Source organism: Desmodus rotundus, chromosome 7 (assembly GCF_022682495.2).
Source record: "Desmodus rotundus isolate HL8 chromosome 7, HLdesRot8A.1, whole genome shotgun sequence".
In the NCBI taxonomy this organism is placed as follows: Eukaryota; Metazoa; Chordata; class Mammalia; order Chiroptera; family Phyllostomidae; genus Desmodus; species Desmodus rotundus.
Genome location: NC_071393.1, coordinates 106010042 through 106032800, shown reverse-complemented (window position 1 = coordinate 106032800; position 22759 = coordinate 106010042). Strand labels below are relative to the sequence as shown.

Sequence of the window (22759 nt, the reverse complement as noted above, 5' to 3'; positions counted from 1 at the left end):
ACAGGCTTCCCCACAGCTTTGCCACAGCTAGGTGAGTGTTCTAGGAACCCATCTGTATCAGTGTACCAGCTGGTGTTGTTGTGAGAAGCTGTGTTCAGCTTCAGTGAGTTTTTTTAAAGAATTTCAACGCATTTGCTCATTTCATGATGGGTGATTCACAAGCATACCTCCAACACCACGCTGAGTGTTCAGCAATTTTTGACCCAAAACAGCATGACCCTCCTACCCCACCTTCCCTATTCACCTGACCTCACCTCACCCTGAGCAACTTTTTTCTTTTTGTTTCCCCAGATGAGAAAAATGTCCTCAAAGGGAAACATGTTACCAATGTGGAAGAGCTGAAACAAAAAATGGCAGAAGCACTAAACAGCGTCAAAATCGAGTTCAAAAACTGTTTCAAACAGTGGGAAAAATAACATCTCGATAGGTGTACTGCTTCAAATGGAGAGTGCTTTGAAGGTGACTGAATTTTAAACATGTAAGAATAAATAGGACACCCCGGACTCCAAGATGGTGTCAGCAGTACCATTGAAGGAGAAGAGACTCTTGGATGTCAAACTAGGGGAGCTGCCAAGCTGGATACTGATGCGGGATTTCACCCCTAAAGGCATTGGTGGAGCGTTTCAAAGAGGTTACTACCGGTATTACAACAAGTACGTCAATGTGAAGAAAGGGAATGTTGCTGGAGTTTCTATGGTGCTGGCAGCTTACGTGCTTTTTAACTACTGCCGCTCTTATAAGGAACTCAAACATGAGCGGCGACACAAGTACCACTGAAGAGGACCCACTGGGGACTCCGAATTCCTGACCATTGTCTTTGCACAGCACCTCTGAATCCTTTCATATTGTAACTAACACCTAATAAAAGATGACTGGTACAAAAAAAAAAAGAATAAATACACATTTTTTTATAAATAAATTCTGGGTTCCCCCTCATAGTATAGTAGGGCATAGTAAGCACTTAAAAATTATTTGTTAAATGAATAATAACTCTGTCATTCATCCCTTTAAATCATTCCACTTGCTATGGATTAGGAAACTTTATGGCTAAAATGGTTAAAGTATTATCCCTATTTAGAGGACAAAAGTAAATTGGGGTAGTACCAGAGTGGTTATAGGAATCTTCTAGTATTAGTGGATTTTCTTTAGAGTGACTATTTTCCTTCTTGCTCCAAGCATTGGTTTTTTTTCCACTTACTTCCAAATTGTTTCAGATGATAGAGGTTGGTTAAAAGTTTGACAACTGGGCCATTAGCAAAAATGTACTCATTAAGCCTTTTTAGATCAATGTTTCAAAATAGCGGTGATGTACAGAAAAGCTATTTATAATTATGTATAGATATACTTTCTAAAAATATTCTCTCTGTGGATATATGTCTAGTACTTGTTTTGAACTGAGCAGATGTCTAGAGAGTCTATGAGGAATAGTAAATGGAACATAGAGTTTAGGCATCAGAAAATCTTGATTCTGAGTAGTCTTAAGGTATGGGAAATAGCAATTCACCTCTCTGGGCCTATTTTTCCTATTGAAATAAGTATGTCGGATATGATTATATTTGAGATCCATGTAGTTATAAAAAAAGAAAGGATTTAAAAATGCACTCCCCCCTCCCTACCCACAGGTTAAGAAGAGCAAATCATTTACAGGGTGAAAGTACACTGTCACCTGCCAAGGGCTACAAAGGCAAAAGATAAAATAATTGATATTGAGTCCACAACCTGTGCCCCCTATTTAGAGGTGTAGAGCTAGGCAAGGCAGGTGTAGCTTTGCACTCTTTCACCTTCTCCACATGTGTCTACTTGGCTCCCTAATGGGTCTGCCCCTCTCTCAGGTATTGCCCTACCTCCCGAAATGCCTTAACTGATAATCAAGATAGGAGTGGTTAACAGTTCAATGAGCCCAACCCCCTAAGCCTGGGGAATTTGCACTTCAAGGAACACTTTTGAAGACTCAAATGAACTAAGTATAATAGTGGATGATAAGTTGCAGATTAATAAAACTAAGCAAAGTGTTCCCTATTCCTCAGTGCAGCAAGTGTGTGTGTGTGTGTGTGTGTGTGCGCGCGAGCTTGTGTTTATTTGGGGGATAGGGAAAGAAGGATGGGTGAGCAGAGGAAAAAGAGAGACTGTCCCCATTTTCCCTTCTTTGTGTGCTCCCCTTTCCTGATGAGCATCAAGGACCAGCCAGTGGAATCTAAGCTGTTGGATCCTCTGAAAACAATTAACAGTGGAGTTTTCCCCACAGCCATCTTATCCAGAGCCTGGAAATTTTCCTTCAAGAAGATTCCTGTGTTGAAAAATCATTAGCCGTAATAAAACCATAAAAATTAGCCATAGAAAAGCACAGGTTATTCTGGGATTTTGTTTTGTTTTGTTTTGCTTTTTAAGATGTGTGTTACATAGGAGATGTGCCTGTGTACATACATATACACACATATACACATTTGGTTGAAATTTGGGAAATATAATACAAGTTTGTATTGTTTTTATTTATTTAAGAAGTACATTTGCACCGTGTTCTTTAAGAGACAAATGGCCTTGAATATCTTAGTACAAATATACCAGCTCTAAGGGGACTGTAGTCTCTACCTGAGTGGCCATATGCCCTAATAACAGGTGAGATCATTCTATTCTTAAAAGGAGGAAGGGGACAATAGACACTGGGGGGTCAACTAGTGGTGTCTGCCATTGTACTCAGCCTACTTTCCTGAGGCCTATGGATTATCCCTTCCAGATAGCAGGAAAAAAGCAATCATATAAATGAGTCAGGAAATGCCATTTTTCATTACATATGTACAGACTCAGCTTCCTATTAGAATAATAAACATCATCTTTAAATTTACCATCTCCTGTCTCATTAAAAAGTTTGAGGCAATGCATAATTCCTAACTTAAAACACAATTCAAAACTGCTCATTTTTTAATGTTCAGACTTAGTAATCAAAGAAATGTAAGATCCTTCAGGGCAAGGAGAGTGTCTCGCCACAGTTGTCAGAACATTGTCCCACACTATAGGGGCTTGGAAAACAAATGTTCTATAAATGAATAAGATGCAAGCTTTAAAAATGAGATAGTGTTATCCCCTATTATATTAGTGAAGATTTAAAATTATGATGGTGCCTAACGCTGATGAAGATGCAATAAGGTGGACAGTTTCACATCTTGCAGATGGAAGTATACATTCGTGCAATCTTTTCAGCCCTGACCGGTGTGGCTCAACGGGTTGGGTGTCATCCCACAAACCGAAAGGTCGCCAAATCAATTCCCACTCAGGGCACATGCCTCGGTGGTAGGCCAGGTCCTGATCAATGTTTCTTTCCCTCCCTTTCCCTCTCTCTAAAAAAAATAAAATAAAATCTTCTAAAAATTTCATGTAACCTTTCCAGAAGGCAATTTTCCAAATTACAACTATAAAAAGAAACAAACTTTATTGATCACTTGGGCAAAAATATAAAAATTTGTTAACACATTCTCATAATGAGGTATCAGAAAGCATGTTCTTTCATATGTTGTTGGTGGGAGCCTGTTTGGAATAACAGTGTGGAGACATTTTGGGGATGGCTAGTACATTTTTTAAAATGCACATACTCTTACTCAGTATTTCTTTCTAAAGATCTGTCTTACATACACGGGGTGGACAAAAACGGGTTTTCAGCTGTGAGTATACAAATACAGAGTGTATTCTTATATTATTACTTATTAATTATTGTATTCTTTCCTTGTGTTACAGCTGTAGCCCTACTTTTGTCCACACCTGTGCATATGTGCACATTTGTGATACTTCTAAATATAAGGGTACTTAATGGGACTCCTTTGTGGTAGCAAAAGACTGGAAAAGGCTTAGATGTCCATCATTGGAAGGAGACAATTAAATGCCAGCAGCTACTAAGAAATATATTGTTAAAAATGTGAAAATCAAAGTACACAAGAATTACTTCTACAAAACCTTAAGTGAATGGGATGCTCTAAAGGCGGAGTGGAAGGTGCACGCACACGGCCTGGGGAAGAAGCAGCATGATGAAACATGATCGAAGATGGGAGGGTGGCTGGTTCACTTTTATATCATTTTAAATTGTTTAATTCTTTTTATCATAAACCTCTTTTTCCCCTGAAGTAAAAAAAACTTTAAAAGTCTCAATTAATACTCTATGACTCTGTGATTATCTTTCTAGTAATATATCCCAAAGAAATAATTAGAGATACAAACAAATATTTGTGCCCACAATGCATCAAAAACTTGGATATAATGTAAATGTCCACTATTGTGGGACCAATTATGAAAACTATAATTATTTACTAAGATTTTCAATGATATTGGAAATCAATATGATGAAAAACAACAACAAAATGCTTAATAAAAAAGACCACAAGTACATGATAGTTGCTGTCTCTGTATATTTGCATATATATTATTTGTTTCTTTATACTTTTTTGTTTGATATCAGGCCTTCTAATTGTAAGTGAGAGAAACCCAAAACAAACTTAGCTTAATTAAAAGGACATTTATTGTGGGAATGAAGGCTGGTACAGCCACTGTGGAAAACAGTATGAAATTTCCTCAAAAAACTGAAAATGGATCTGTCTTTTGACTCGGCAATTCCACCACTGGGACTATACCCTAAGAGCCCTGAAACACCAATTCAGAAGAACCTACTCACCCCAATGTTCATAGCAGCACAATTTACAATAGCCAAGTCCTGGAAGTAACCTAAGTGCCCATCAGTTAATGAGTGGATCAAAAAACTGTGGTACATTTACACAATGGAATACTACACAGTGGAAAGAAAGGAGGAGCTCCTACCCTTCATGACAGCATGGATGGAACTGGAGAACATTATGCTAAGTAAAATAATCCAGGCAGTAAAAGAAAAATACCATATGATCTCACCTATAAGTGGAACCTAATCAACAAAACAAACAAGCAAGCAAAATAGAGCCAGAGACATGGAAATAAAGAACAAACTGACAGTAACATGAGGGAAGTGGGAGGGGATAATGGGGGTAAAGTGGGAAGGGTCGTCAAGGAACATGTATAAAGGACCCATGGACAAAGTCAAAGTGGGGAAGGATTGAGGGTGGGAGCTGAGGATGGGGGGCAGGAAGTGGTGGCTGAAAAATGGAGAACACTGTACATGAACAACAATAAAAAAATAAAAATAAAAAATAAAAGGACATTTATTGGTTTACTGAAACAGTTACTAGAACTGCACATTAGAGTGTCTCCTATGGCAGACTTGACTTCTCCACAAGCCTTGTAACTGTTGCCAACAGCTCCTGGATTCACACTTTCTGGTTTTCTCACTAGAGAGGCAAAGAACGCTCCCCTATTCTTTGGGACAGGCTACAGGCAGATGCAGCTAAAACAATCCAAATGAAAAATTCTCATTGGCCCACTTTAGATCACATATCCAACCATTACCCAATCACAGTAGCCAGGGGAGTGGTAGTGAGACACTGTGATTGGTGAACTTGGGCCACCAGTTAGATTCCCAGTAAGGGGTGCTTGAGAGGCAACTGCACATTGATGTTTCTCTCCCTCTTTCTCCCTCCCTTCCCCTCTCTCTAAAAATAGACAGATAGATAGATAGATAGATAGATAGATAGATAAAAAGAAATGTGATATACGTAGAAGAAAGTTAGCTGCTGGACCATCCAAATAGCAAGTGTCCATTGCACTGAGCATTTATTCTTTTTTTCCCCATGCACTCAGCATTTCAATGAGCATGTTTTACTTGGATAATAAGAAAAAGGTTTTAAGTGAAAAAAAAAAAAGAACACTATTTCTTTCTTTCTCCCTTTTGCACTAGGGTTTAGTAATGCCTCTGGAATACTTCCTTAGAGGCCTTCTGATTACTTGAAAAAATGATCTATAATCACCTTCTGATTAGAACTTGAAATCCACTTTCTTCTTTCTCTATACATCACTAGACACCTTTCTTACAATGTTTTGAAATAATTACATGTGTTCTATTCTCTTATGACTCAACTCACTGCATAGTGTTTCTTTTTATTTAATATATCTTATTGATTATGCTATTACAGTTGTCCCGTTTGCCCCCCTTTGTGTCCCTCTAACTGGTGCCCCCTATTACCTCTGGCAATATATCCCTTTAGTTCATGTCCATGGGTCATGCATGTAAGTTCTTTGGCTTCTCCATTTCCTATTCGGTTCTTAACATCCTCCTGCCTATTCTGTACCTACCAATTATACTTCTTAATCTCTGCGCCTTTTCGCCCATGCTCCCCTTCTACCTCCCAACTGATAATCCTCCAATTGACCTCCATATCTATGATTCTGTTCCTGTTCTGCTTGTTTGCTTACTTTGTTTTAAAGATTCAATTGTCGATAGTTGTGAATTTATTACCATCTAAATGTTCATAGTTTTTATGTTTTTCTTAAATAAGTCCCTTTAACATTTCATATAATACTGGCTTGGTGATGATGAACTCCTTTACCTTTGTCTAGTCTGGGAAGCACTTTATTTGCCCTTCCATTCTAAATGATAGCTTTGTGAAATGGAATAATCTCGGTTGTAGGTCCTTGCTTTTCATCACTTTAAATACTTCTTGCCAGTCCCTTCTAGCCTGTAAAGTTTCTTTTGAGAAATCAGCTGACAGTCTTATGGGAGCTCCTTTGTAGGTAACTATCAGCCTTTCTCATGCTGTTTTTAAGATTCTCTCTTTATCTTTAACCTTTGCATTTCAATTATGATGTGTCTTGGTGTGGTCCTCTCTGGGGCCACCTTGTTTGGGACTCTCCGTGCTTCTTAGACTTGTATGTCTGTTTCCTTCACCAAATTCGGGAATTTTTCTTTCATTATTTTAAACAAGTTTTCAATGTCTTGCTTTTTCTCTTCTCCTTCCAGCAGGTTTATAATTCGAAAGTTGGTATATTTGAAATTGTCCCAGAGGCTCCTTAGCCTATCCTTGGTTGTTTTGTTTTGTTTTGTTTTGTTTTGGATTCTACTTTCTTCTTGCTGTTCTGATTGAATGTTTTTTTCTTCCTTATGTTCTAAATCATTGATTTGAGTCTTGACATCAGTCCCTCCACTGTTGGTTCCCTATAAATTTATCTTTATTTCACGTACTGTAAACTTCATTTCTGACTGGGTCTTTTTTATGCTTTTGAAGTACCTAATGAGTTCCTTGAGAATCCTAATAATCACTGTTTTGAACTCTGCATCTGACCAATTTGCCATCTCCATTTTGTTTAGTTCTTTTTCGGGAGTTTTGGTCTGTTCTTTCATTTGGGTCATGTTTCTTTGTCTCCACGATTTGGCAGCCTCCCTGTGTTTGTTTGTTTTTTAAAGATTTTATTTATTTTTTTTAGAAAGAGGAGAAGGGAAGGAGAAAGAGAGGAACAGGAACATCGATGTGTGAGAGAAACATCAACTGGTTGCCTCTTGCTCACCCCCAGCTGGGGACCTTGCCCTCAACCCAGCCATGTGCCCAACAGGGAATCAAACTGGTGACCTTTCAGTTCGCAGGCCAGTGCTCAATCCACTGAGCCATACCAGCCAGTGTGTGTGTTTCTGTGTATTAGGTAGAGCTGCTTTGACTCCCTGTCTTAGTAGCATGTCCTATTGTAGAAAAGCTCACCAATAACTTGGGTGAGGCAGAGCCTTAATCTCCAGGGCAGGGCAACCCCTGTGAACCAGGTTGATAAAGTCTCAGATATGGTGTCGCCACTCAGTGGCTCTGTGTGAGGGAGGGCTCAGAGAAGGGATAATGCCACTACCTGGCTTCTGGAGTTTTGTCTGGGAGGAAGCTGTCCCCCGGTACTGTCATGCCGGACACTTCAGTTTCTCTCCCTGAGTGACAGTGGTGCCCTTCCAGCTGCTGCCCTGGTGCTGAAGCACAGACGGAGTAAGTCTGCATAAGTCCTAAGTCTATTGCAGGCCCTTTAAGAATTTTGCAGTTTCTTCCTGCTGCCCCTCACTGGATTTTACAGCCAGAAGTTATGAGGATTTATCTTCTTGGCACTGGAACCCTGGGCTGGGTGGTCTGGTGTGGAGCTGGGATCCCTCACTCTCCAGGTATCCTTACCAATTTTTATTCACCACACATGTTGTGGGGACCACCCATTCTGCATCTCTACATCTTCGTGCCTCTCTGCTCATCTCTGCTCCTCCTACCCATTTGGATGAATGTCACTTCTTTAATTCCTTGGTTGTCAGACTTCCATACAGCTCAGTTTTCTGATTCTAAGTGATATTTGTAGTATAGTTGTAATTTTTGTTGAGGATGTGTGAGGAGGTAAACCATATCTACCTACACCTCTGTTCTGACCTCCATTAAGTCCATAGTATTTCTTATATAGTACAGTCCCAGGCACTTAAAACTTGCAGTTCATGAAATCCTAACAACCCTGCAAAGTTTATATTATTTTCTCCCATTCTACACACGAGGACTCTAGGGCTCAGAGTTTAGGTTCCTTGCCCAACCAAAGATAAGAAGCGGAAGCTCTCAGATTCGAAGTCAGATCTGCCTCCTCTTTGAAAATCACTTTTCAGTCTAGGAAACTATTCATAAGGATCAGCAGCACATAACAGTGGGAATAGCCCATGCGAGCTCCAGGGCTGCTGCTGGCCAGCTGTGAGACCTTCATCAACTCATACCTTATCTCGCTTTCCTCAACCAGAAATAGGAAGAGTGATCCATGTCCTATTTACCTCACAGTGTGATTTGGGTGATCTTTACCACCCAAACGGCAGAAAGTCCTTTCTCACAGTAGCAGAGATAGGAAAAGATGAGTAGAAATTTTTGAGGCCCCGAACAGATCAAACACAAATATTTTTTGACAAAATGGTGGGAACTAACGGTTTCAAAGTTGAAATATTCCTTTCCAAAGCAAACTAGGTTTAAAAGAAAGAAGTGTTAAGACTATTAAGATATTCCCGCCCTTTCCCCAGCTGCTGCTAAGGTGCTCGGTCCTTCTGAGGAAGCTAAGGCCGTGTTGGGGTGAGGCCCTCACTTCATCCAGTGACTAGCACCACTCCCGGCAGCCTTCGCCTACACCATGGCCTCCGTCTCGGAGCTCGCCTGTACCTACTCGGCCCTTATCCTGCACGACCATGAGGTGACGGTGACGGAGGATAAGATCAACGCCCTCATTAAAGCAGCTGGTGTAAATGTTGAACCTTTCTGTCCAGGCTTCTTTGCAAAGGCTCTGGCCAATGTCAACATTGGGAGCCTCATCTGCAATGTAGGGGCTGGTGGACCTGCCCCAGCAGCTAGTGCGGCCTCAGCAGGAGGTCCTGCCCCCTCAACTGCTGCTGCCCCAGCTGAGGAAAAGAAAGTGGAAGCAAAGAAAGAAGAATCTGAGGAGTCTGATGATGACATGGGCTTCGGACTATTTGACTAAAGCTCTTTTTGTAACACGGGCAGTAAAAATCTGAACTTAAAAAAAAAAAAGACTATTAAGATATTCCCAAATAAAGCATTTATTAATCTAAAGTAAAAATTGTATTCAAAATATAATTGTTAATGTAGTCAAAGCCTGAATATTTGAAGTTGAATATCAGATTTGGTAAAATTAAAGTGTGTTAAAATATTGCTATAATTTACACTCTAATAGGTTGGAGTCTGAGTAACTTACGTAGTTTTAAAATCACTGAACCAAGAAAGAATGAACCATTCCTTCCAAAGCTGTATCCAGCCCAGAATAGTGCAGGCTTGGAGTATCAATTATGTTGTTTTGCCCTCACATGCTCAATAATTTGCTTCTAAGGCACATCCTCTATGCTGAGGTGACAATGGCAGGAGGGACATCCAACCTCACCAACATTCTGTGCCAGGATGACCAAGACCCTCTGAGTGAGTCCCAGGCCACCAGGTCAAGACTCTTCTTGCCTTGGGGTAATTTACATCTGGAGGCTGCTGGTGTCCTGTCCTACAGATTGGCTGATGGCAAGATTATCTCAGTCCTTCAGAGATGTTCTAATAAAGTTGAACCACAGAAAAGAAAATGTTGGCTCTCCAGAATTTTGGCAAATTTACTCCTCAGACCCCCTACCTCCTCTCTCCAGGGGTCCAACTCTGCAAACCAAGGGCTTCTTATAAACGACCTTTGTCAAACCACAGAAGATCCTGCTCTCCACTTTCCATACGGCCCCCTTGATGTACATTTATATAACTGTGTTTAGCTTCTCAGTAATACTTGAAAACAAAAAACAAAAGGAGAATCTGCATCAAGGGGTTTCACTATTTTTAAACAGAGCCCATGTTTAAACGCAGCTTCTTTGGCTGAAATTATGTCTATCCAAGAACCTCACCACTGACGCAGTAGGCACACACACACACACAGGGCTAGGTTTAGTCCCCCAACTCAGATCTATGTTTCTGTGGTCTATGATTGCATGCATGCTAATAGTTCTTAATTTGAGAACTTGAAAGAGTCAGAAGATTCGAACATGTTAAAAAAATTTTGTGAATTTCACCATTAGAATTTTAGAATCCAATTCAACAAAATTTAGGGTTATGGGGGTATCCAAAATTTGTTACTGATTTTTAGGGAGAGAAAACACTGATTTGCTGTTTCACTTATTTATGCATTCATTGGTTGATCTTTGTATGTGCCCTGACCCAGGATTGAACCCATAACTTGGGTGCATCAAAACTATGCTCTAACCAACTGAGCTACCCAGCCAGGGCTTATGGGTATCAAAATTTAACAAGATAGTTTCTGAGACTTAAATTAATGAAATATAAGAGCAAGTAATTGGCAAACTCCAATTACTTTTCACTATTTAAAGCTCCATTAAGACTCCATTTGTTTAGGATATCTAGAATCACAGTTGCTAAAACATGGCAGACATGTTACAGTTTCTGGATCTGTGTTCAGCACACCTGGGCTTCAACCCAGCTTGTGACTTCCAGACTCACTTAGTACTTACATCATAAAAATATTGTGAAGATTAAGTGAAAAAAATAAAATAACAGTTGTCGAGCACCCAAATAATGTCAGCCATTGTAATTACTATAATCTTTTGTCAAATTTAATGCTAAGAAATTTTAGTTTCACAAACTACACTTACCACTTACTGCTCACACCTGTGTCACTGCCATCATTTCTGTGACCACAGCAAGATATTACCATTGTCCTTTAAAACAGGAGGTGATTTTCACCTTTCTTAGATTTACTCCATGTTCTAAAATGCAGAAAGCAAAGAATAATTCAATTAGGAAGATTCCTCTTTTGTTAGTATTATGATGTTTAAACATTTAGCTCAAGTATTGATTCTTTTTGCATTTAAATCAATTTTAGATGTTAACAGTGGCTAATCTAATTGCTAGTGACCCTACAATTAACACATGAACACAAATCATGGACATCAAGTACATATTAAAGTCAAATAACAGGTACTTTTTTTCTTTTAGTTCTTTGAGGTTATTGATCAAGCCCAATGTAATTCGTCTTTCCAAATGAAATTCCGGTTCTCATGTAAGAATGAGGAAGTAACAACGTCCCCTGGAAAGGGCTATCAGACCTCCCTGACTGAGCTAGAATGTCAGTGGAAAGGAGGAAATGAAAATTAATCATCCCAGCTAAAGCACAGATGGGAAACTGGATAAGCTGATTGCTGTCTATTTGGGTTACTACATTACTACTTTTGTTAGGGCCAAATACCTGATTGGTGATTGGGATTGTTAGTTACTCTGCTAAAAAGAAAGGAAATGAATAATCCCATCAACATTGTGATATGGTTGAGATTTATCTGCATAGAACTCACTGTATTTGGGATATGTTGAAAATCCTGATGTATTTAAAAGGTTCCAATTTAGCAGAACTTTCTTCCTTGTCAGCACTCAGAAAAGCCTTTGAAATGGATAGAAACTGAATACAAGTGGATTGGGAAAAGGCCCAAAACATTCTGTGAAATTCCAAATGTCTTTTCTACAGCCACATTCTCCTCCCATAATTACTCTATGCTCACTTGAAGGGAAATTTCAGTAAATCAGAAACTGGAAATTGGTCTCTAGTGAAGCCTACAGCATCTTTGCTATGATGTTAGTGATTTTTAAAGCTTCTCCTTCCTCAGACGTCTTCCTCTCCATCCCCAACTGGTGTGAACTGGGTCAGGTTGATGGAAATGCTTAATCATTCCCTCTAGCTTTTCCCACAATGATCAACAATGGCGTTGTTTATACTAGGTTGATTTATGATATCACACTGCTCCTCATTCCTAACCTCCATAATTCATTTACAATATTTCACCAAATTCACTCATAAAATGGAGTTAATCACATTTGCTCATTATAGCAGACAGTCATAGCTTTTGTCCTCAGATAAAAGCATCAGAATCTCCTCTGAGGAATACAGTTTTTCTGCTCAATCCATGGTGTCACGAGTGCCGGTGTCTTCATCCCCGACTCTACAACACGTATCAGGACGGACAGAGCCAAAGCACAGAGTCCTGCTGGTCTTTTGTCCCCTGCTCCTGTCATGCTATACCGCAAGACTTTTGCCCCCAAGCCAAGTTGGAAACATTATCTCTGAAGAAATTTAGGTATAAAATGTAGTGTATCCATGCAATAACAATTCAGAGTACATGTCTGAAGCCCCAGAGGGGACTCACTTTGCTGTGGCACCTGCGGAGAGGCTCAACCTTACCACCTGCCCCCAAAACCCTAAAGTGAATCCTATCATTCACATTCATACCTCAAAACACAAAACTTAGCTCTAATTCAGGGTCAGGACAAAGGAAACCCCACCCAAGCCACCTATATCAATCAAACTTGTCCTTGATTTGCAAAGATACCTGAAAGACCAAGGATGAGTAGCAAATTCTGTAGTTCAAGTGAGAATAACCAAAATAAATATCAAAAAACTGACCCAGACAGCATAAATAAAGATCATTCATAAAATATAAGATACTACAAGGAATTCCCACTTGTGCCCTAAAAGAGAAGATACTGTATTCATTTAAACAAGAAGAGACTATTATGAGAAAGGAGCACAGGAATACAATAAAGAGTTCATGGAGATTAAAAATACCAAAATAATAAATAATAAATCTAAGAATGCAAGAAAAAGTTAAGAAAATCTCCTGGAATAGAGAACAAAAAGACCAAAAGACAAGAAACACAAGGGGGAAATGTCAAGAGAGGCAGAACCAATTGAAAGAATCACTATCCATCCAATAGGAGATCCAGGAATAGTGAATGGAGGGAAAAAATCATAAAAATAATAGAAGAACATCCCCAGAGTTGTTGTAAGGTATAAAATTTCAGACCAAAAGGGCCTGTTAAATACAGAACAAGATGAATTAAAAATGCATCCCTAGACACACTGTGAAATTTCAGCACACCATGGATAATGACAGCACACTAAAAGCTTTTGTGGGGAGGGGTTAGGAGGAACAGGTGACTACAAACAAATTACAATTTCAGGGATCCCATTGCCACACAGGACGCAAGAAAGCGATGGGGTAGAGCGGAGCAGCTGTAGAGATGACTGGTGGTGTGGCCAGGGAAGCGGCCAGCGGAGCAGTCCAGGGACCGCTTGCACCTGAGACAGACGGCAGAACAACACATGCCAGAGGTAGAAGTCCAAGGCAAACACAAGACAACAGAAGAGTGGCCTCCCTGAGTAAGGAAGAGTGTTAGTTGTACCTGAGGCAATCTAGCAGCTGCAAATATATGTGGAGAATTTCCAGGTGGAACTGAGACAGGCATTCTTAGCTGAGACACCAAGAGGTGGTTAGAGTAGTATTGGAACAACACAGTAAAGCAGTACGGGATCATGAACTTCTCTGAAAACAAATCACCACTAACTGAATGGCTTAAAACAACAGAAATTTATTCTCTCACAGTTCAGAAGGTTAGAAGTCTTACGTGAACGTGTTGGTAGGGTTAGTCCCTTTATGGAGGCTCTGAGAGAGATACTGTCACCTCCCTCCCTCCTAGCTTTTGGTGGGTTGCTTGGCGATTCTTGCCATCCCTTGGCTTGAAGAAGCATCATTCCAACCCTTCTCTCTACCTTCACATAGTCTTCTCTGTATTTATGTGTTCTCTCCTATCTCTTATAAGAACTCTCATTGGATTTAGGGACCACCCGAATCCTGTATGGTCTCATTTCAATCTTTATCTTAATTATATCTGCAAAGAACCTTTTTCCAAATAAGGTTACATTCAGGGGTTCTGAATAGACATGAATTCTGGGGGGACATTATTCAACTCACTACAGGCTTAACATGACCTAAATAAATATACCATTTCCTGTATAGGTAGACTTAAAAAATAATAAATAACAAAAATTAAATGGTGCTAAAATAAAATAAAAACTTAACTACTACAAAAGAAAATAGGAAGGAGGAATAAAAACAAAATGAAACCAATAGAAAACAAATAGAAGATGGTAGACTAAAACCCAATTATATCAATAAGCTCATTAAAAGTAAGTGAATGTCAGTTTCTTGGAAGAGACTAACTTATACGCTGTTTATTGGGAACACACTTAAACAAAAAGAAAGAGACAACTTGAAAATATAAGGATGGAAGAAGTCATGGCGTGAAACAGTCAGTCGGCCAGGCCGGTGTGGTTCAGGCGGTTTGGCGTTCTCCTACAGGGCAGGGATTTCCAGTTTGATTCCCGGTGGGAGCGCATTTCTGGGTTGTAGATTGGTCCCCAACTGGTTGCATGAGGAAGGCAGCCCATAGGTGTTTCTCTCTCACTAATGTGCATGTTTCTCGTTTCTCACCCTATCTTTCTCCCTCCCTTCTGCTCTCTCTAGGGGTGAAAGAGAGAGAGAAAGAGAGAGAGAGAGAGAGAGGGATAGAGAGAGGGGGGAGGGAGGGAGGGAGGGATAGAGAGAGAGAGAGAAGGAAGGAAGGAAGGGAGGGAGGAAGGAAGGAAGTTAGGAAGTTAGGAAGGAAGGAAAAGGAGGGTGGGAGGAAGGAAGGAAAGAGGGAGGGAGGAAAGAAGGAAGATGGTATGATTATATTGATAAGACAAAAGTACTTTCAGGCAAGTGTTATTAGAGATAAAGAACATTTCATAATAATGAAAGTGTTGCTCAATAAGAAAACCCAACAATTCTAAATTTATATGGATATAATGTAGCTTTAACACATGTAAAGCAAAAATTAAGTAAGTAAAATAAAATAAGCAAAGTCACAGACATAATTTGAGGTTTTAACACATATCTCACAGTAACTAAAAACAAGAAGACCAAACAGTTGGTAAAGAGACATATAAACATTTTAAGCAACTTAACCTAATTGGTATTTGTAGGACTATATTACACTTGCAGAATACACATATTTTTTCAAATGTACACCAATGATAGACCATATGTGAGTCCTAACATAAGACTCAGCAAATTTCAAAGGGCTGAAATCACAGAGTATATTTTCCAACCATTAGAAATCAATAAAGAAATATAAGGAGAAAAATCCCAAAATGTATCAAAATTAAGGAACATACTTTTAAATGACCTGTAGGTCAAAAAGGAAACCAGAAAATATTTTGAATTGAATAATAATGAAAAGAAAACATCTACTTTGTGGGATGCAGCTAAAACAGTACTTAGAAGGAAATTTATGGTGTCGAATACATTTAAAAAAGAGGAATGGTTAAAAATCAATACTGTAAGCTTTCACTTATAAAACTAGAAGAAGAGCAGATTAAGCTCAAACTCAAGTAAAGAGGAAGGAAATAATAAAATATTTCTTTCAATGAAATAGAAAGTATATATACAATAGAGAAATCATCACAGTCAAAATTTGTTCCTTAAATAGAGTAATAAAATCTATATTCTCCTAATAAGAGTAATCAATAAAAGAGGAACACAAAAAACCAGTATCTGGAGTTTCAAAATGTGATGCCACTACACAGTCTACAGATATTAAGAGAACACAATGAACTACTTTTGGCCGATAAATTTTACAATATAGACAAATTCTTGAAAAATACAATTTATCAAAACTGATATAAAGATAAATAAAATACTAATACTCTGATATACATTAAGAAATGGCAATATATAGTTAAATTACTATAAAGATAATCCAGGAATAGGTGCCTTTCATGGTAATTCTGCCAAATATTTAAGGAGAAATAATGACATTCTCCCTCAAACCCTTTCAGAGATTAGAGAAAAGGGGAACAATTACTTCCTGGTTTTATGAGGCTAACGTAAATCTGAGCCAAAACCAAAGTCTTTCCTGCATATGGCTGCAGAATTTCTAAATATTAGCAAATTGAATAAAGAGATAAAAATACATAGTAACAAAGTAAGGTTTATCCCAGGGAAGCAAGGATGGTTTAACATTCTAAAATAATCAATTTCATTCACCACATTAACATAAAAAAAGAAGAAAAACCATGTAACTATATCAGTAGACACAGAAAATGCATTTAATAAACCATAACATGTACTCAGGAAAAAAATCTCAGCAAATTAAAACTAGAAGGGAACTTTATTAATCTGACAAAATATATCTACAAAATAAAAAGCAAATAAACAAAACTAGAGCTGACATATTTAATGGTGAAATATTGAATAATTTCCCCCTAAGATGCCAATGCAATTTTGTGGGGAAAAGGTATGGTTTTGTTCAACATATGAAGCTAGAACTATTGTACATCCATATGGGGGGAAATCCTCAAAAAGCTGACTCCCTCCTTGACACCATATTCAAAAATTAATTAAAGATGGCCCATAATGTAAATGTTAAATTAAAATATTTAAACTTGTAGAAGAAAACATGGGGAACATCTTCCTAACCTTGGGTAGATAAAGCTTTCTTAACTAGAATACAAAAGAATAACCATAAGAGAATAAAAACATAATTGGACTTAATTGAAATTAAGAACTGTTATTAAAAACATCAGTTTGACACTGGTCAGGTGGCTCAGTTGATTAGAGTGACACCCTGATACACCAAGGTTGTGGGTTCAATCCCCAGTCAGGGCACATACAAGAATCAATCAATGAATGTATCAATAAGTGGAACAACGAATCTATGTTTTTCTCTCTTCCTCTCTCCCTCTCTCTCCCTCCCTCCCTCCTTTCCTCTGTCTCTTTAAAATCAATAAATTTAAAACAACTTTTAAAATATTAGTTTGAGAGTAAACAGGCAAGTCACAAAACTAGGATAATGTTTTACCTATCTATCTATGACAAAGGGTTATATCAGAATGCATAAAGAACTCATACAAATCAGATAAGACAAAAAACCCACACAGAAACCATTTAAAGAATGGGGAAAAAAAGGTTTGAACAAACATCACACAAAAGAGAATATCCATATAGCTAATAAGCATATGGAAAGATGGTCAACATCATTATTCATCAGGAAAACAAAAATTAAAACAATAGGAAACTACTACGTATCTAAAACTTAAAAGACTCAAAACACTAAGTATTGAGAGGGATGGGGAGCAGGTGGAACTCTCATACAATTGCTCCTGGGAGTGTAACTTTAGAAAACTATTCAACAGTGTCTACTACAGTTGAACATACACCTACTCTATGACTCAGCACTTCTACTATTAGGTATATGACCAAGAGAAGTGACTATGTGTGCCCAATGGAGAACATATGCAAGGATGTCCCAGCAGTTTTTATTCAATACAGTAAAAAACTAGAAACAGCTCAAATGTCCATCGGCAGGAGGATGGATCACTAATCTATTGTATATTCATATAACGTAATACAAAACAATAATAAAAAAATTAACACACAGCAGCATGGATGAATGCAAATGTTATGTTGAGTAAGGAGGACATCATAAAACAGTCTGATTTCATTTATACCAAATTCAAGAACAGGCAACGTGAATCGATGTTGACAGAAGTCAAAAGAGGGATTAGGGGTGGGTGGGTGAGGTGGCAAGAGAGAACTTTCTGAGGAAATGGAAATGTTTTATATCTTGATCGGGATGGTGGTCACTCAGAGGTGTACATGTGTAAAAACTCACTGAGCTGTACACTTCAGATTTTTACATTTTCCTATCTCGTATCTATTTTAGACATAATTTAAAGATGCTAAACTTTAATAATAATGACATTTAAAATTAGCCACATGTTCCCAGACTGGTAAAGATCAAATAGTACAGATAGGCATTTGGGGAAAGACAGTCTATTATACACTGTCAAGGGGGGTGCAAAAGGGTACAAATTTTGACGGGCAATTTAGCAATATTCATCAGAATTTTAATATACATACCCTTTGACTCAGTAACTTTACTTTTAGCAATTTCCCCTATTATAATGGTCACACAAGTATTCAAAGACATATATGTAAAGACAGTCACAGAACCATCATTTATAAAAGAAAAAGTTTGGGGAAAAAAGACATGTCTATCCATAAGAGAATAGTTAGATACATTTTTAAAATCCATGAAATATCTCACAGCCATTAAAGAGCTCGAGGGGCATGATATATTTTGACCTACTAGAAGTGAGACTAAGACCTGGGTCAACAGAGACGGGAAAGCTCAGGCTTAGAGCCTCCATTCCACCACATATCCAGTCACTTACACTCTCTTGTCTCAATTTCCCTATTAGGAAAATGGCGTTAATAACATCATTCCTCTCACCCATCCCATAAGTGAGGGTCAAGTGTAAAAAGCCCTTTGAAAAATAGAAAGCACTGTAGAAGTGCAAGTGATTGTTTCTGAAAATGTTCTTTTACTTTTTAAATGTTTACTTATTGATTTTTCTTTTCTCTTTCTTTTCTTTCCTCCTTCCTTCCTTTTCTTTTTCTTTTTTGTTTTTCTTTTTTGAGAGAGAGAGAGAAACATTGATATGCATTTATTGGTTAATTCCCGTATGTGTCCTGACTGCAGCTCGAACTGCAACCTGGGATTACCGGGCACGACGCTCTAGCCAACTGAACTACCCCACCAGGGCTGAAAAACATTCTTTTATTAAGCAAAACTTTGCATCTATTTATCAGTGTTTCTAAAATGTGGGCAACAAACTCATGTCGATCAAAACGGATGTGCAAAAGTTATTAAAAACACTAATCCCTGTGCCCAACCTATCAAAATTTTGGAACCCCTGATTTAGATGGAAATCCGCATTTAGTCAACCTTTCCCCTTTCATTGAGAAATGTCTCTGGGCTGAATCCCTTTAATGGTAGCAAGTTCGGCTTTGATCTGTCTTGGCTTAAGTTTTCCCCTCACTGCAGGAGTCAAATAGGCTGGTGAAGTAGTACAAATGGTGCCCCCACTTACTCAACCCCAACAGGAGGCAAAGAACATTCAATGAAAGGAACAATGTGATTGCCACTTGGTAGGCAAACATGAACCCAGTTTAGCTTTCAGGACTGGAGCTGTTGGAAAACACCATCTCCAGGGCAGCTGCTTTGGCTACTGTCCCCAATTAACTTAGCAGAGTCTCAAAAATAGAAGGCAACCTCTGTTCTGTTATATAATAAACAGTTCTTTATTTGAAATGACAATATTTACTTCTCCTATACGGAGCTCCAGGAGCCTAGAAGCAGTGGGCAAACAGTAGAAAAGCCTAAAATGGAAACTTGAGAAAGCAGTTTAGCTAGTAGTTTACTCTAACTTCCTAACTTGACCAACAGGTAATTAGGAGATTCCCCTCCATGTTTCTTTCTCTCACATGTTATCTAGTTTGTACAGGATCACGGATTCCATGTGATTTTCTTTCTTTTTTTTTTTTTTTTTTTTTGCCACCATGCATATCTTTCTTCTTTTGGTGAGTCTTGAAACATGCAAAACAGGTGTGAGGTAGTGAGTTCTCCAACACTCAAGTGTTTAAGCAAAGCTGGGGGGTGTCTCCTCAAGAGTGTTCTCTGAGGGATTCTACTTAGAGTGGCAGGTCCAATGACTTACTGTTGGCCTCTTCCAGTAATAAAGAGTCTGGCATCTATGTTCCCATGATCTCATTTTCAAATGGTATTTAAAGGGAGAAAAATAATAAGTTATGATTATTAACCTTTTCCATTATTTAATCCCCCTCTTAAAAGCAAGACGGCATGATTTATGAGGTTGTGTTCTTTCTTGCAAAACCTTTTCTATACCTTTATAAGCAACAAATGGCCACTATTTGTAGTGTAGATAGACACTTTTAACTTCCTCTTAGATTTTGTTTTCTATTCCTTGCATTATATTGTAGTGACTCTCCAGAGTACTTCCATATCTTGCAGATCTTGGGGGAGGGGGACCTAACTGGGTTACTCTGTTCTAAAGGGGCCATGCACATTGACAGATGTTTTAAAAACATTCAATTTTTAAGGTGGTATTCGGGAGAAAACTGGCTCCTTGTTTTCTATCATGCTCCTATGCACTGTTCTTTGGCCAATGAGATTTACTTAATTTTTGTGACTGGTGCTTGGATTTTCTTCTGAGATTTTTCTTTCGTGTCTCATTTTCCTGGTCTGGTGTCACTTTCCTGCTAAGCCATTCAGCAGAAGCAATAACTTGGGAAGGAAGACAAAAGATTTCCTCTGTAATTATTAGCTAGGAACATTTTAATTCCTACAAAATTCTTTAGAAACCCAGAGAGTCTCCTCCCTAGTAAAAGCCTAGTCTAAAAGTCCTCTTTCACAAATCATACAAAGAAAAGTAAATTCTGGTTAGGTCAATGTTTGGAGTTTAAACTTTATACCTTCTAATAGAACCTTCCTTCTTTTATGCTGCTACCTCAGGCAGAGTGAGTGTTTCTTCTCAAAGAATAGCCTAGGAACTGATTGCATTAAAATCACCCAGGGTGCTTGTTAAAATGCAAATTCCAGGGCCCCGCTTCAAACCTAGGGAATCAAAACCTCTAGGTATCTGGCCCAGTAAAGCTGCATTTTTACAAGTGTCTCAGGTTATTTGCATGCTCCCCCCTGAAATTTATGAAGCACTGCCCTCAATATTAACCAAATCCTAATTTTCTGGGATATCTAGTATTTCTTCTCCTAAACAAGCCAAAGAAAGAATTATAAGCATTGAGAGTACAGGCCAAATCTTGTCATAGAATATCTATTCTATGGTAACCCTGTTTATGAACACTTAGTAGCTTCTCCATGGGACAGTTAAGCTGTAGTAATTACCTCATGGTTCTGTAATCTGTATGTCTCCTCCCACATGACATTTGCACCAACTAAGACTATGGTTTATTTCCAGGGTGGAAGAACTACCAGGCCTTTGTGAACTGAGGCCTCTTCATGTTACATTTTCTTTTTCTTGGTGATTTAAAGACACTTAGGGAATTTTTCACAAATCTTGAACCTGAATTATAGAGTCTAAATTAAGGAGAATAATGAATGTTTTATTCTCTGTAAGGACCTAAGGAGAACTTATAAGAACTAAGTCCAAATCACTTTCATCATGGTCTCTTTATGGAAAATTGCTTTTTAGATAAATTGTGAAGGATCTGGGATTAATACCTCTAATCCCCAAACTGCCTCTGACTATAATTCCATGGGCAAATTATACAATCTCTTTGCCATATTTTTGCAATAGGGATAATCACTTTGTAGTAAGAATAATATTCTTATTACGAAGTTCCAAGGAGACGAATAAGATCTGGCTTGTAAAATGTTAAAGGTTGTTGAGTGAGGGATCCTATAAAAAGTGTAAATTATTAGTATTCCTTTTATAGGCCTTTAATGAGTTATTGACCTGTCAGTGATGAACCTGCCTCTTGAAATATTCCACTTCCTGTTTTTCAGACTTACTGCAGTGACATACTCTGCTCTTAAATTCTCCTGGAGTATTTTGGGGAGCTTTAAAATTTAGTCAAAAACCAGAAAAGGCAGCACTACCGTCCTCCCACTCATGCACTCCTAGGACTATAGTGCCTGTGTCTTCACCTTGACTTCGTATTGACTAGGTTGATTGGACTTCCTAAACCATTTGGGCTATCAAACCCTTAAGTGCTTTGAGTTATCTAAAGTATCAAAAAGTCCACTAGCTTATTAGCAGTAAACCCTAATGTGAGAAGGTGATTAGAAATAAATTATTTACTTGATGTCGCTCTTGGTTGTGAAATCATCCTACCCATCTATATTTCCAGTTGCTATTATGCAGACTGTTTTTAAAAATCTTTGCTCACCGAATTAAGAATTTTTGAGAACTAGAAACAGAACCAAACCAACACATCTGCATATTACAATCATTAAATCCTTTAGATGTTTTTCAATTTGCAGTGGCAGAAGGAATTTTTTAATAGAGTTTACTGTTTGCATCTGATTATCACATATAGTTGCCTTATTTTCTAAAGTTTATTTTACAAGGCCAAAATATGTAACTTTTATGTAAGAGAAGAAAAAACTGAAGAAACAACTAAAGTCAGCACTGTATGATAAACAGATAAAATGGACTGACAGATATAAGGGAAAGTAAGAGAGGAATGCATGTTAACTTTGGTGAGGCTACTCCTCTTGGACTGGAGACCCATATGGAAAAAAAGTTTCTGGAACTGAGCAAATGATAAATCACTATTGAGAAGTTCCTTGCAGAGTTACATGAAAGAAAAATATTTATATCCACCTTGACGGTAGCTAAAAAACGATCTGGGGATAGTTCAGTGGCTTGGGTTTGGTTGACTTAATTTCTTGAACAAATATGAGGATTAAACATTCACAAATGTTCCTAATATTTTGTGAACAAGAAAGTGAGACATTAGCACTTTTTTTTTTTCAGTGTTGTATCTACCATTATAGCATCTGTCAGCCTTAACTTTAAGCCTTTTGGAAGAATCAGTATATTCTGAGTTGAGTTTCCTCCACATGGTAAAAATAAAATGTGAAATTTCAGTAACTGGCATGAAAAATTTTAGTAGTACCCAGGA

General features: G+C 38.2%; 1 protein-coding gene and 2 pseudogenes across 1 annotated transcript; all 3 read left to right on the top strand.

Annotated features, from left to right (window-relative positions):
• The first annotated feature begins 472 nt into the window (after positions 1-472).
• Positions 473-850, top strand: LOC112311762 (ATP synthase subunit f, mitochondrial). The gene has a single exon (XM_045201849.2). It carries the CDS (start codon positions 511-513, stop codon positions 775-777), a length of 267 nt encoding a protein of 88 aa, XP_045057784.1. The 5' UTR covers positions 473-510; the 3' UTR covers positions 778-850.
• An 8157-nt stretch (positions 851-9007) lies between these two features.
• On the top strand, positions 9008-9413 carry LOC112311970 (large ribosomal subunit protein P1 pseudogene; annotated as a pseudogene).
• A 341-nt stretch (positions 9414-9754) lies between these two features.
• Positions 9755-13705, top strand: LOC112311971 (SNRPN upstream reading frame protein-like; annotated as a pseudogene).
• The last annotated feature ends 9054 nt before the right edge of the window (positions 13706-22759 follow it).

Bases quoted from the DNA above. Each gene is read 5' to 3' on its own strand.
- LOC112311762 (XM_045201849.2), top strand. From the start codon at position 511: ATGGTGTCAGCAGTACCATTGAAGGAGAAGAGACTCTTGGATGTCAAA.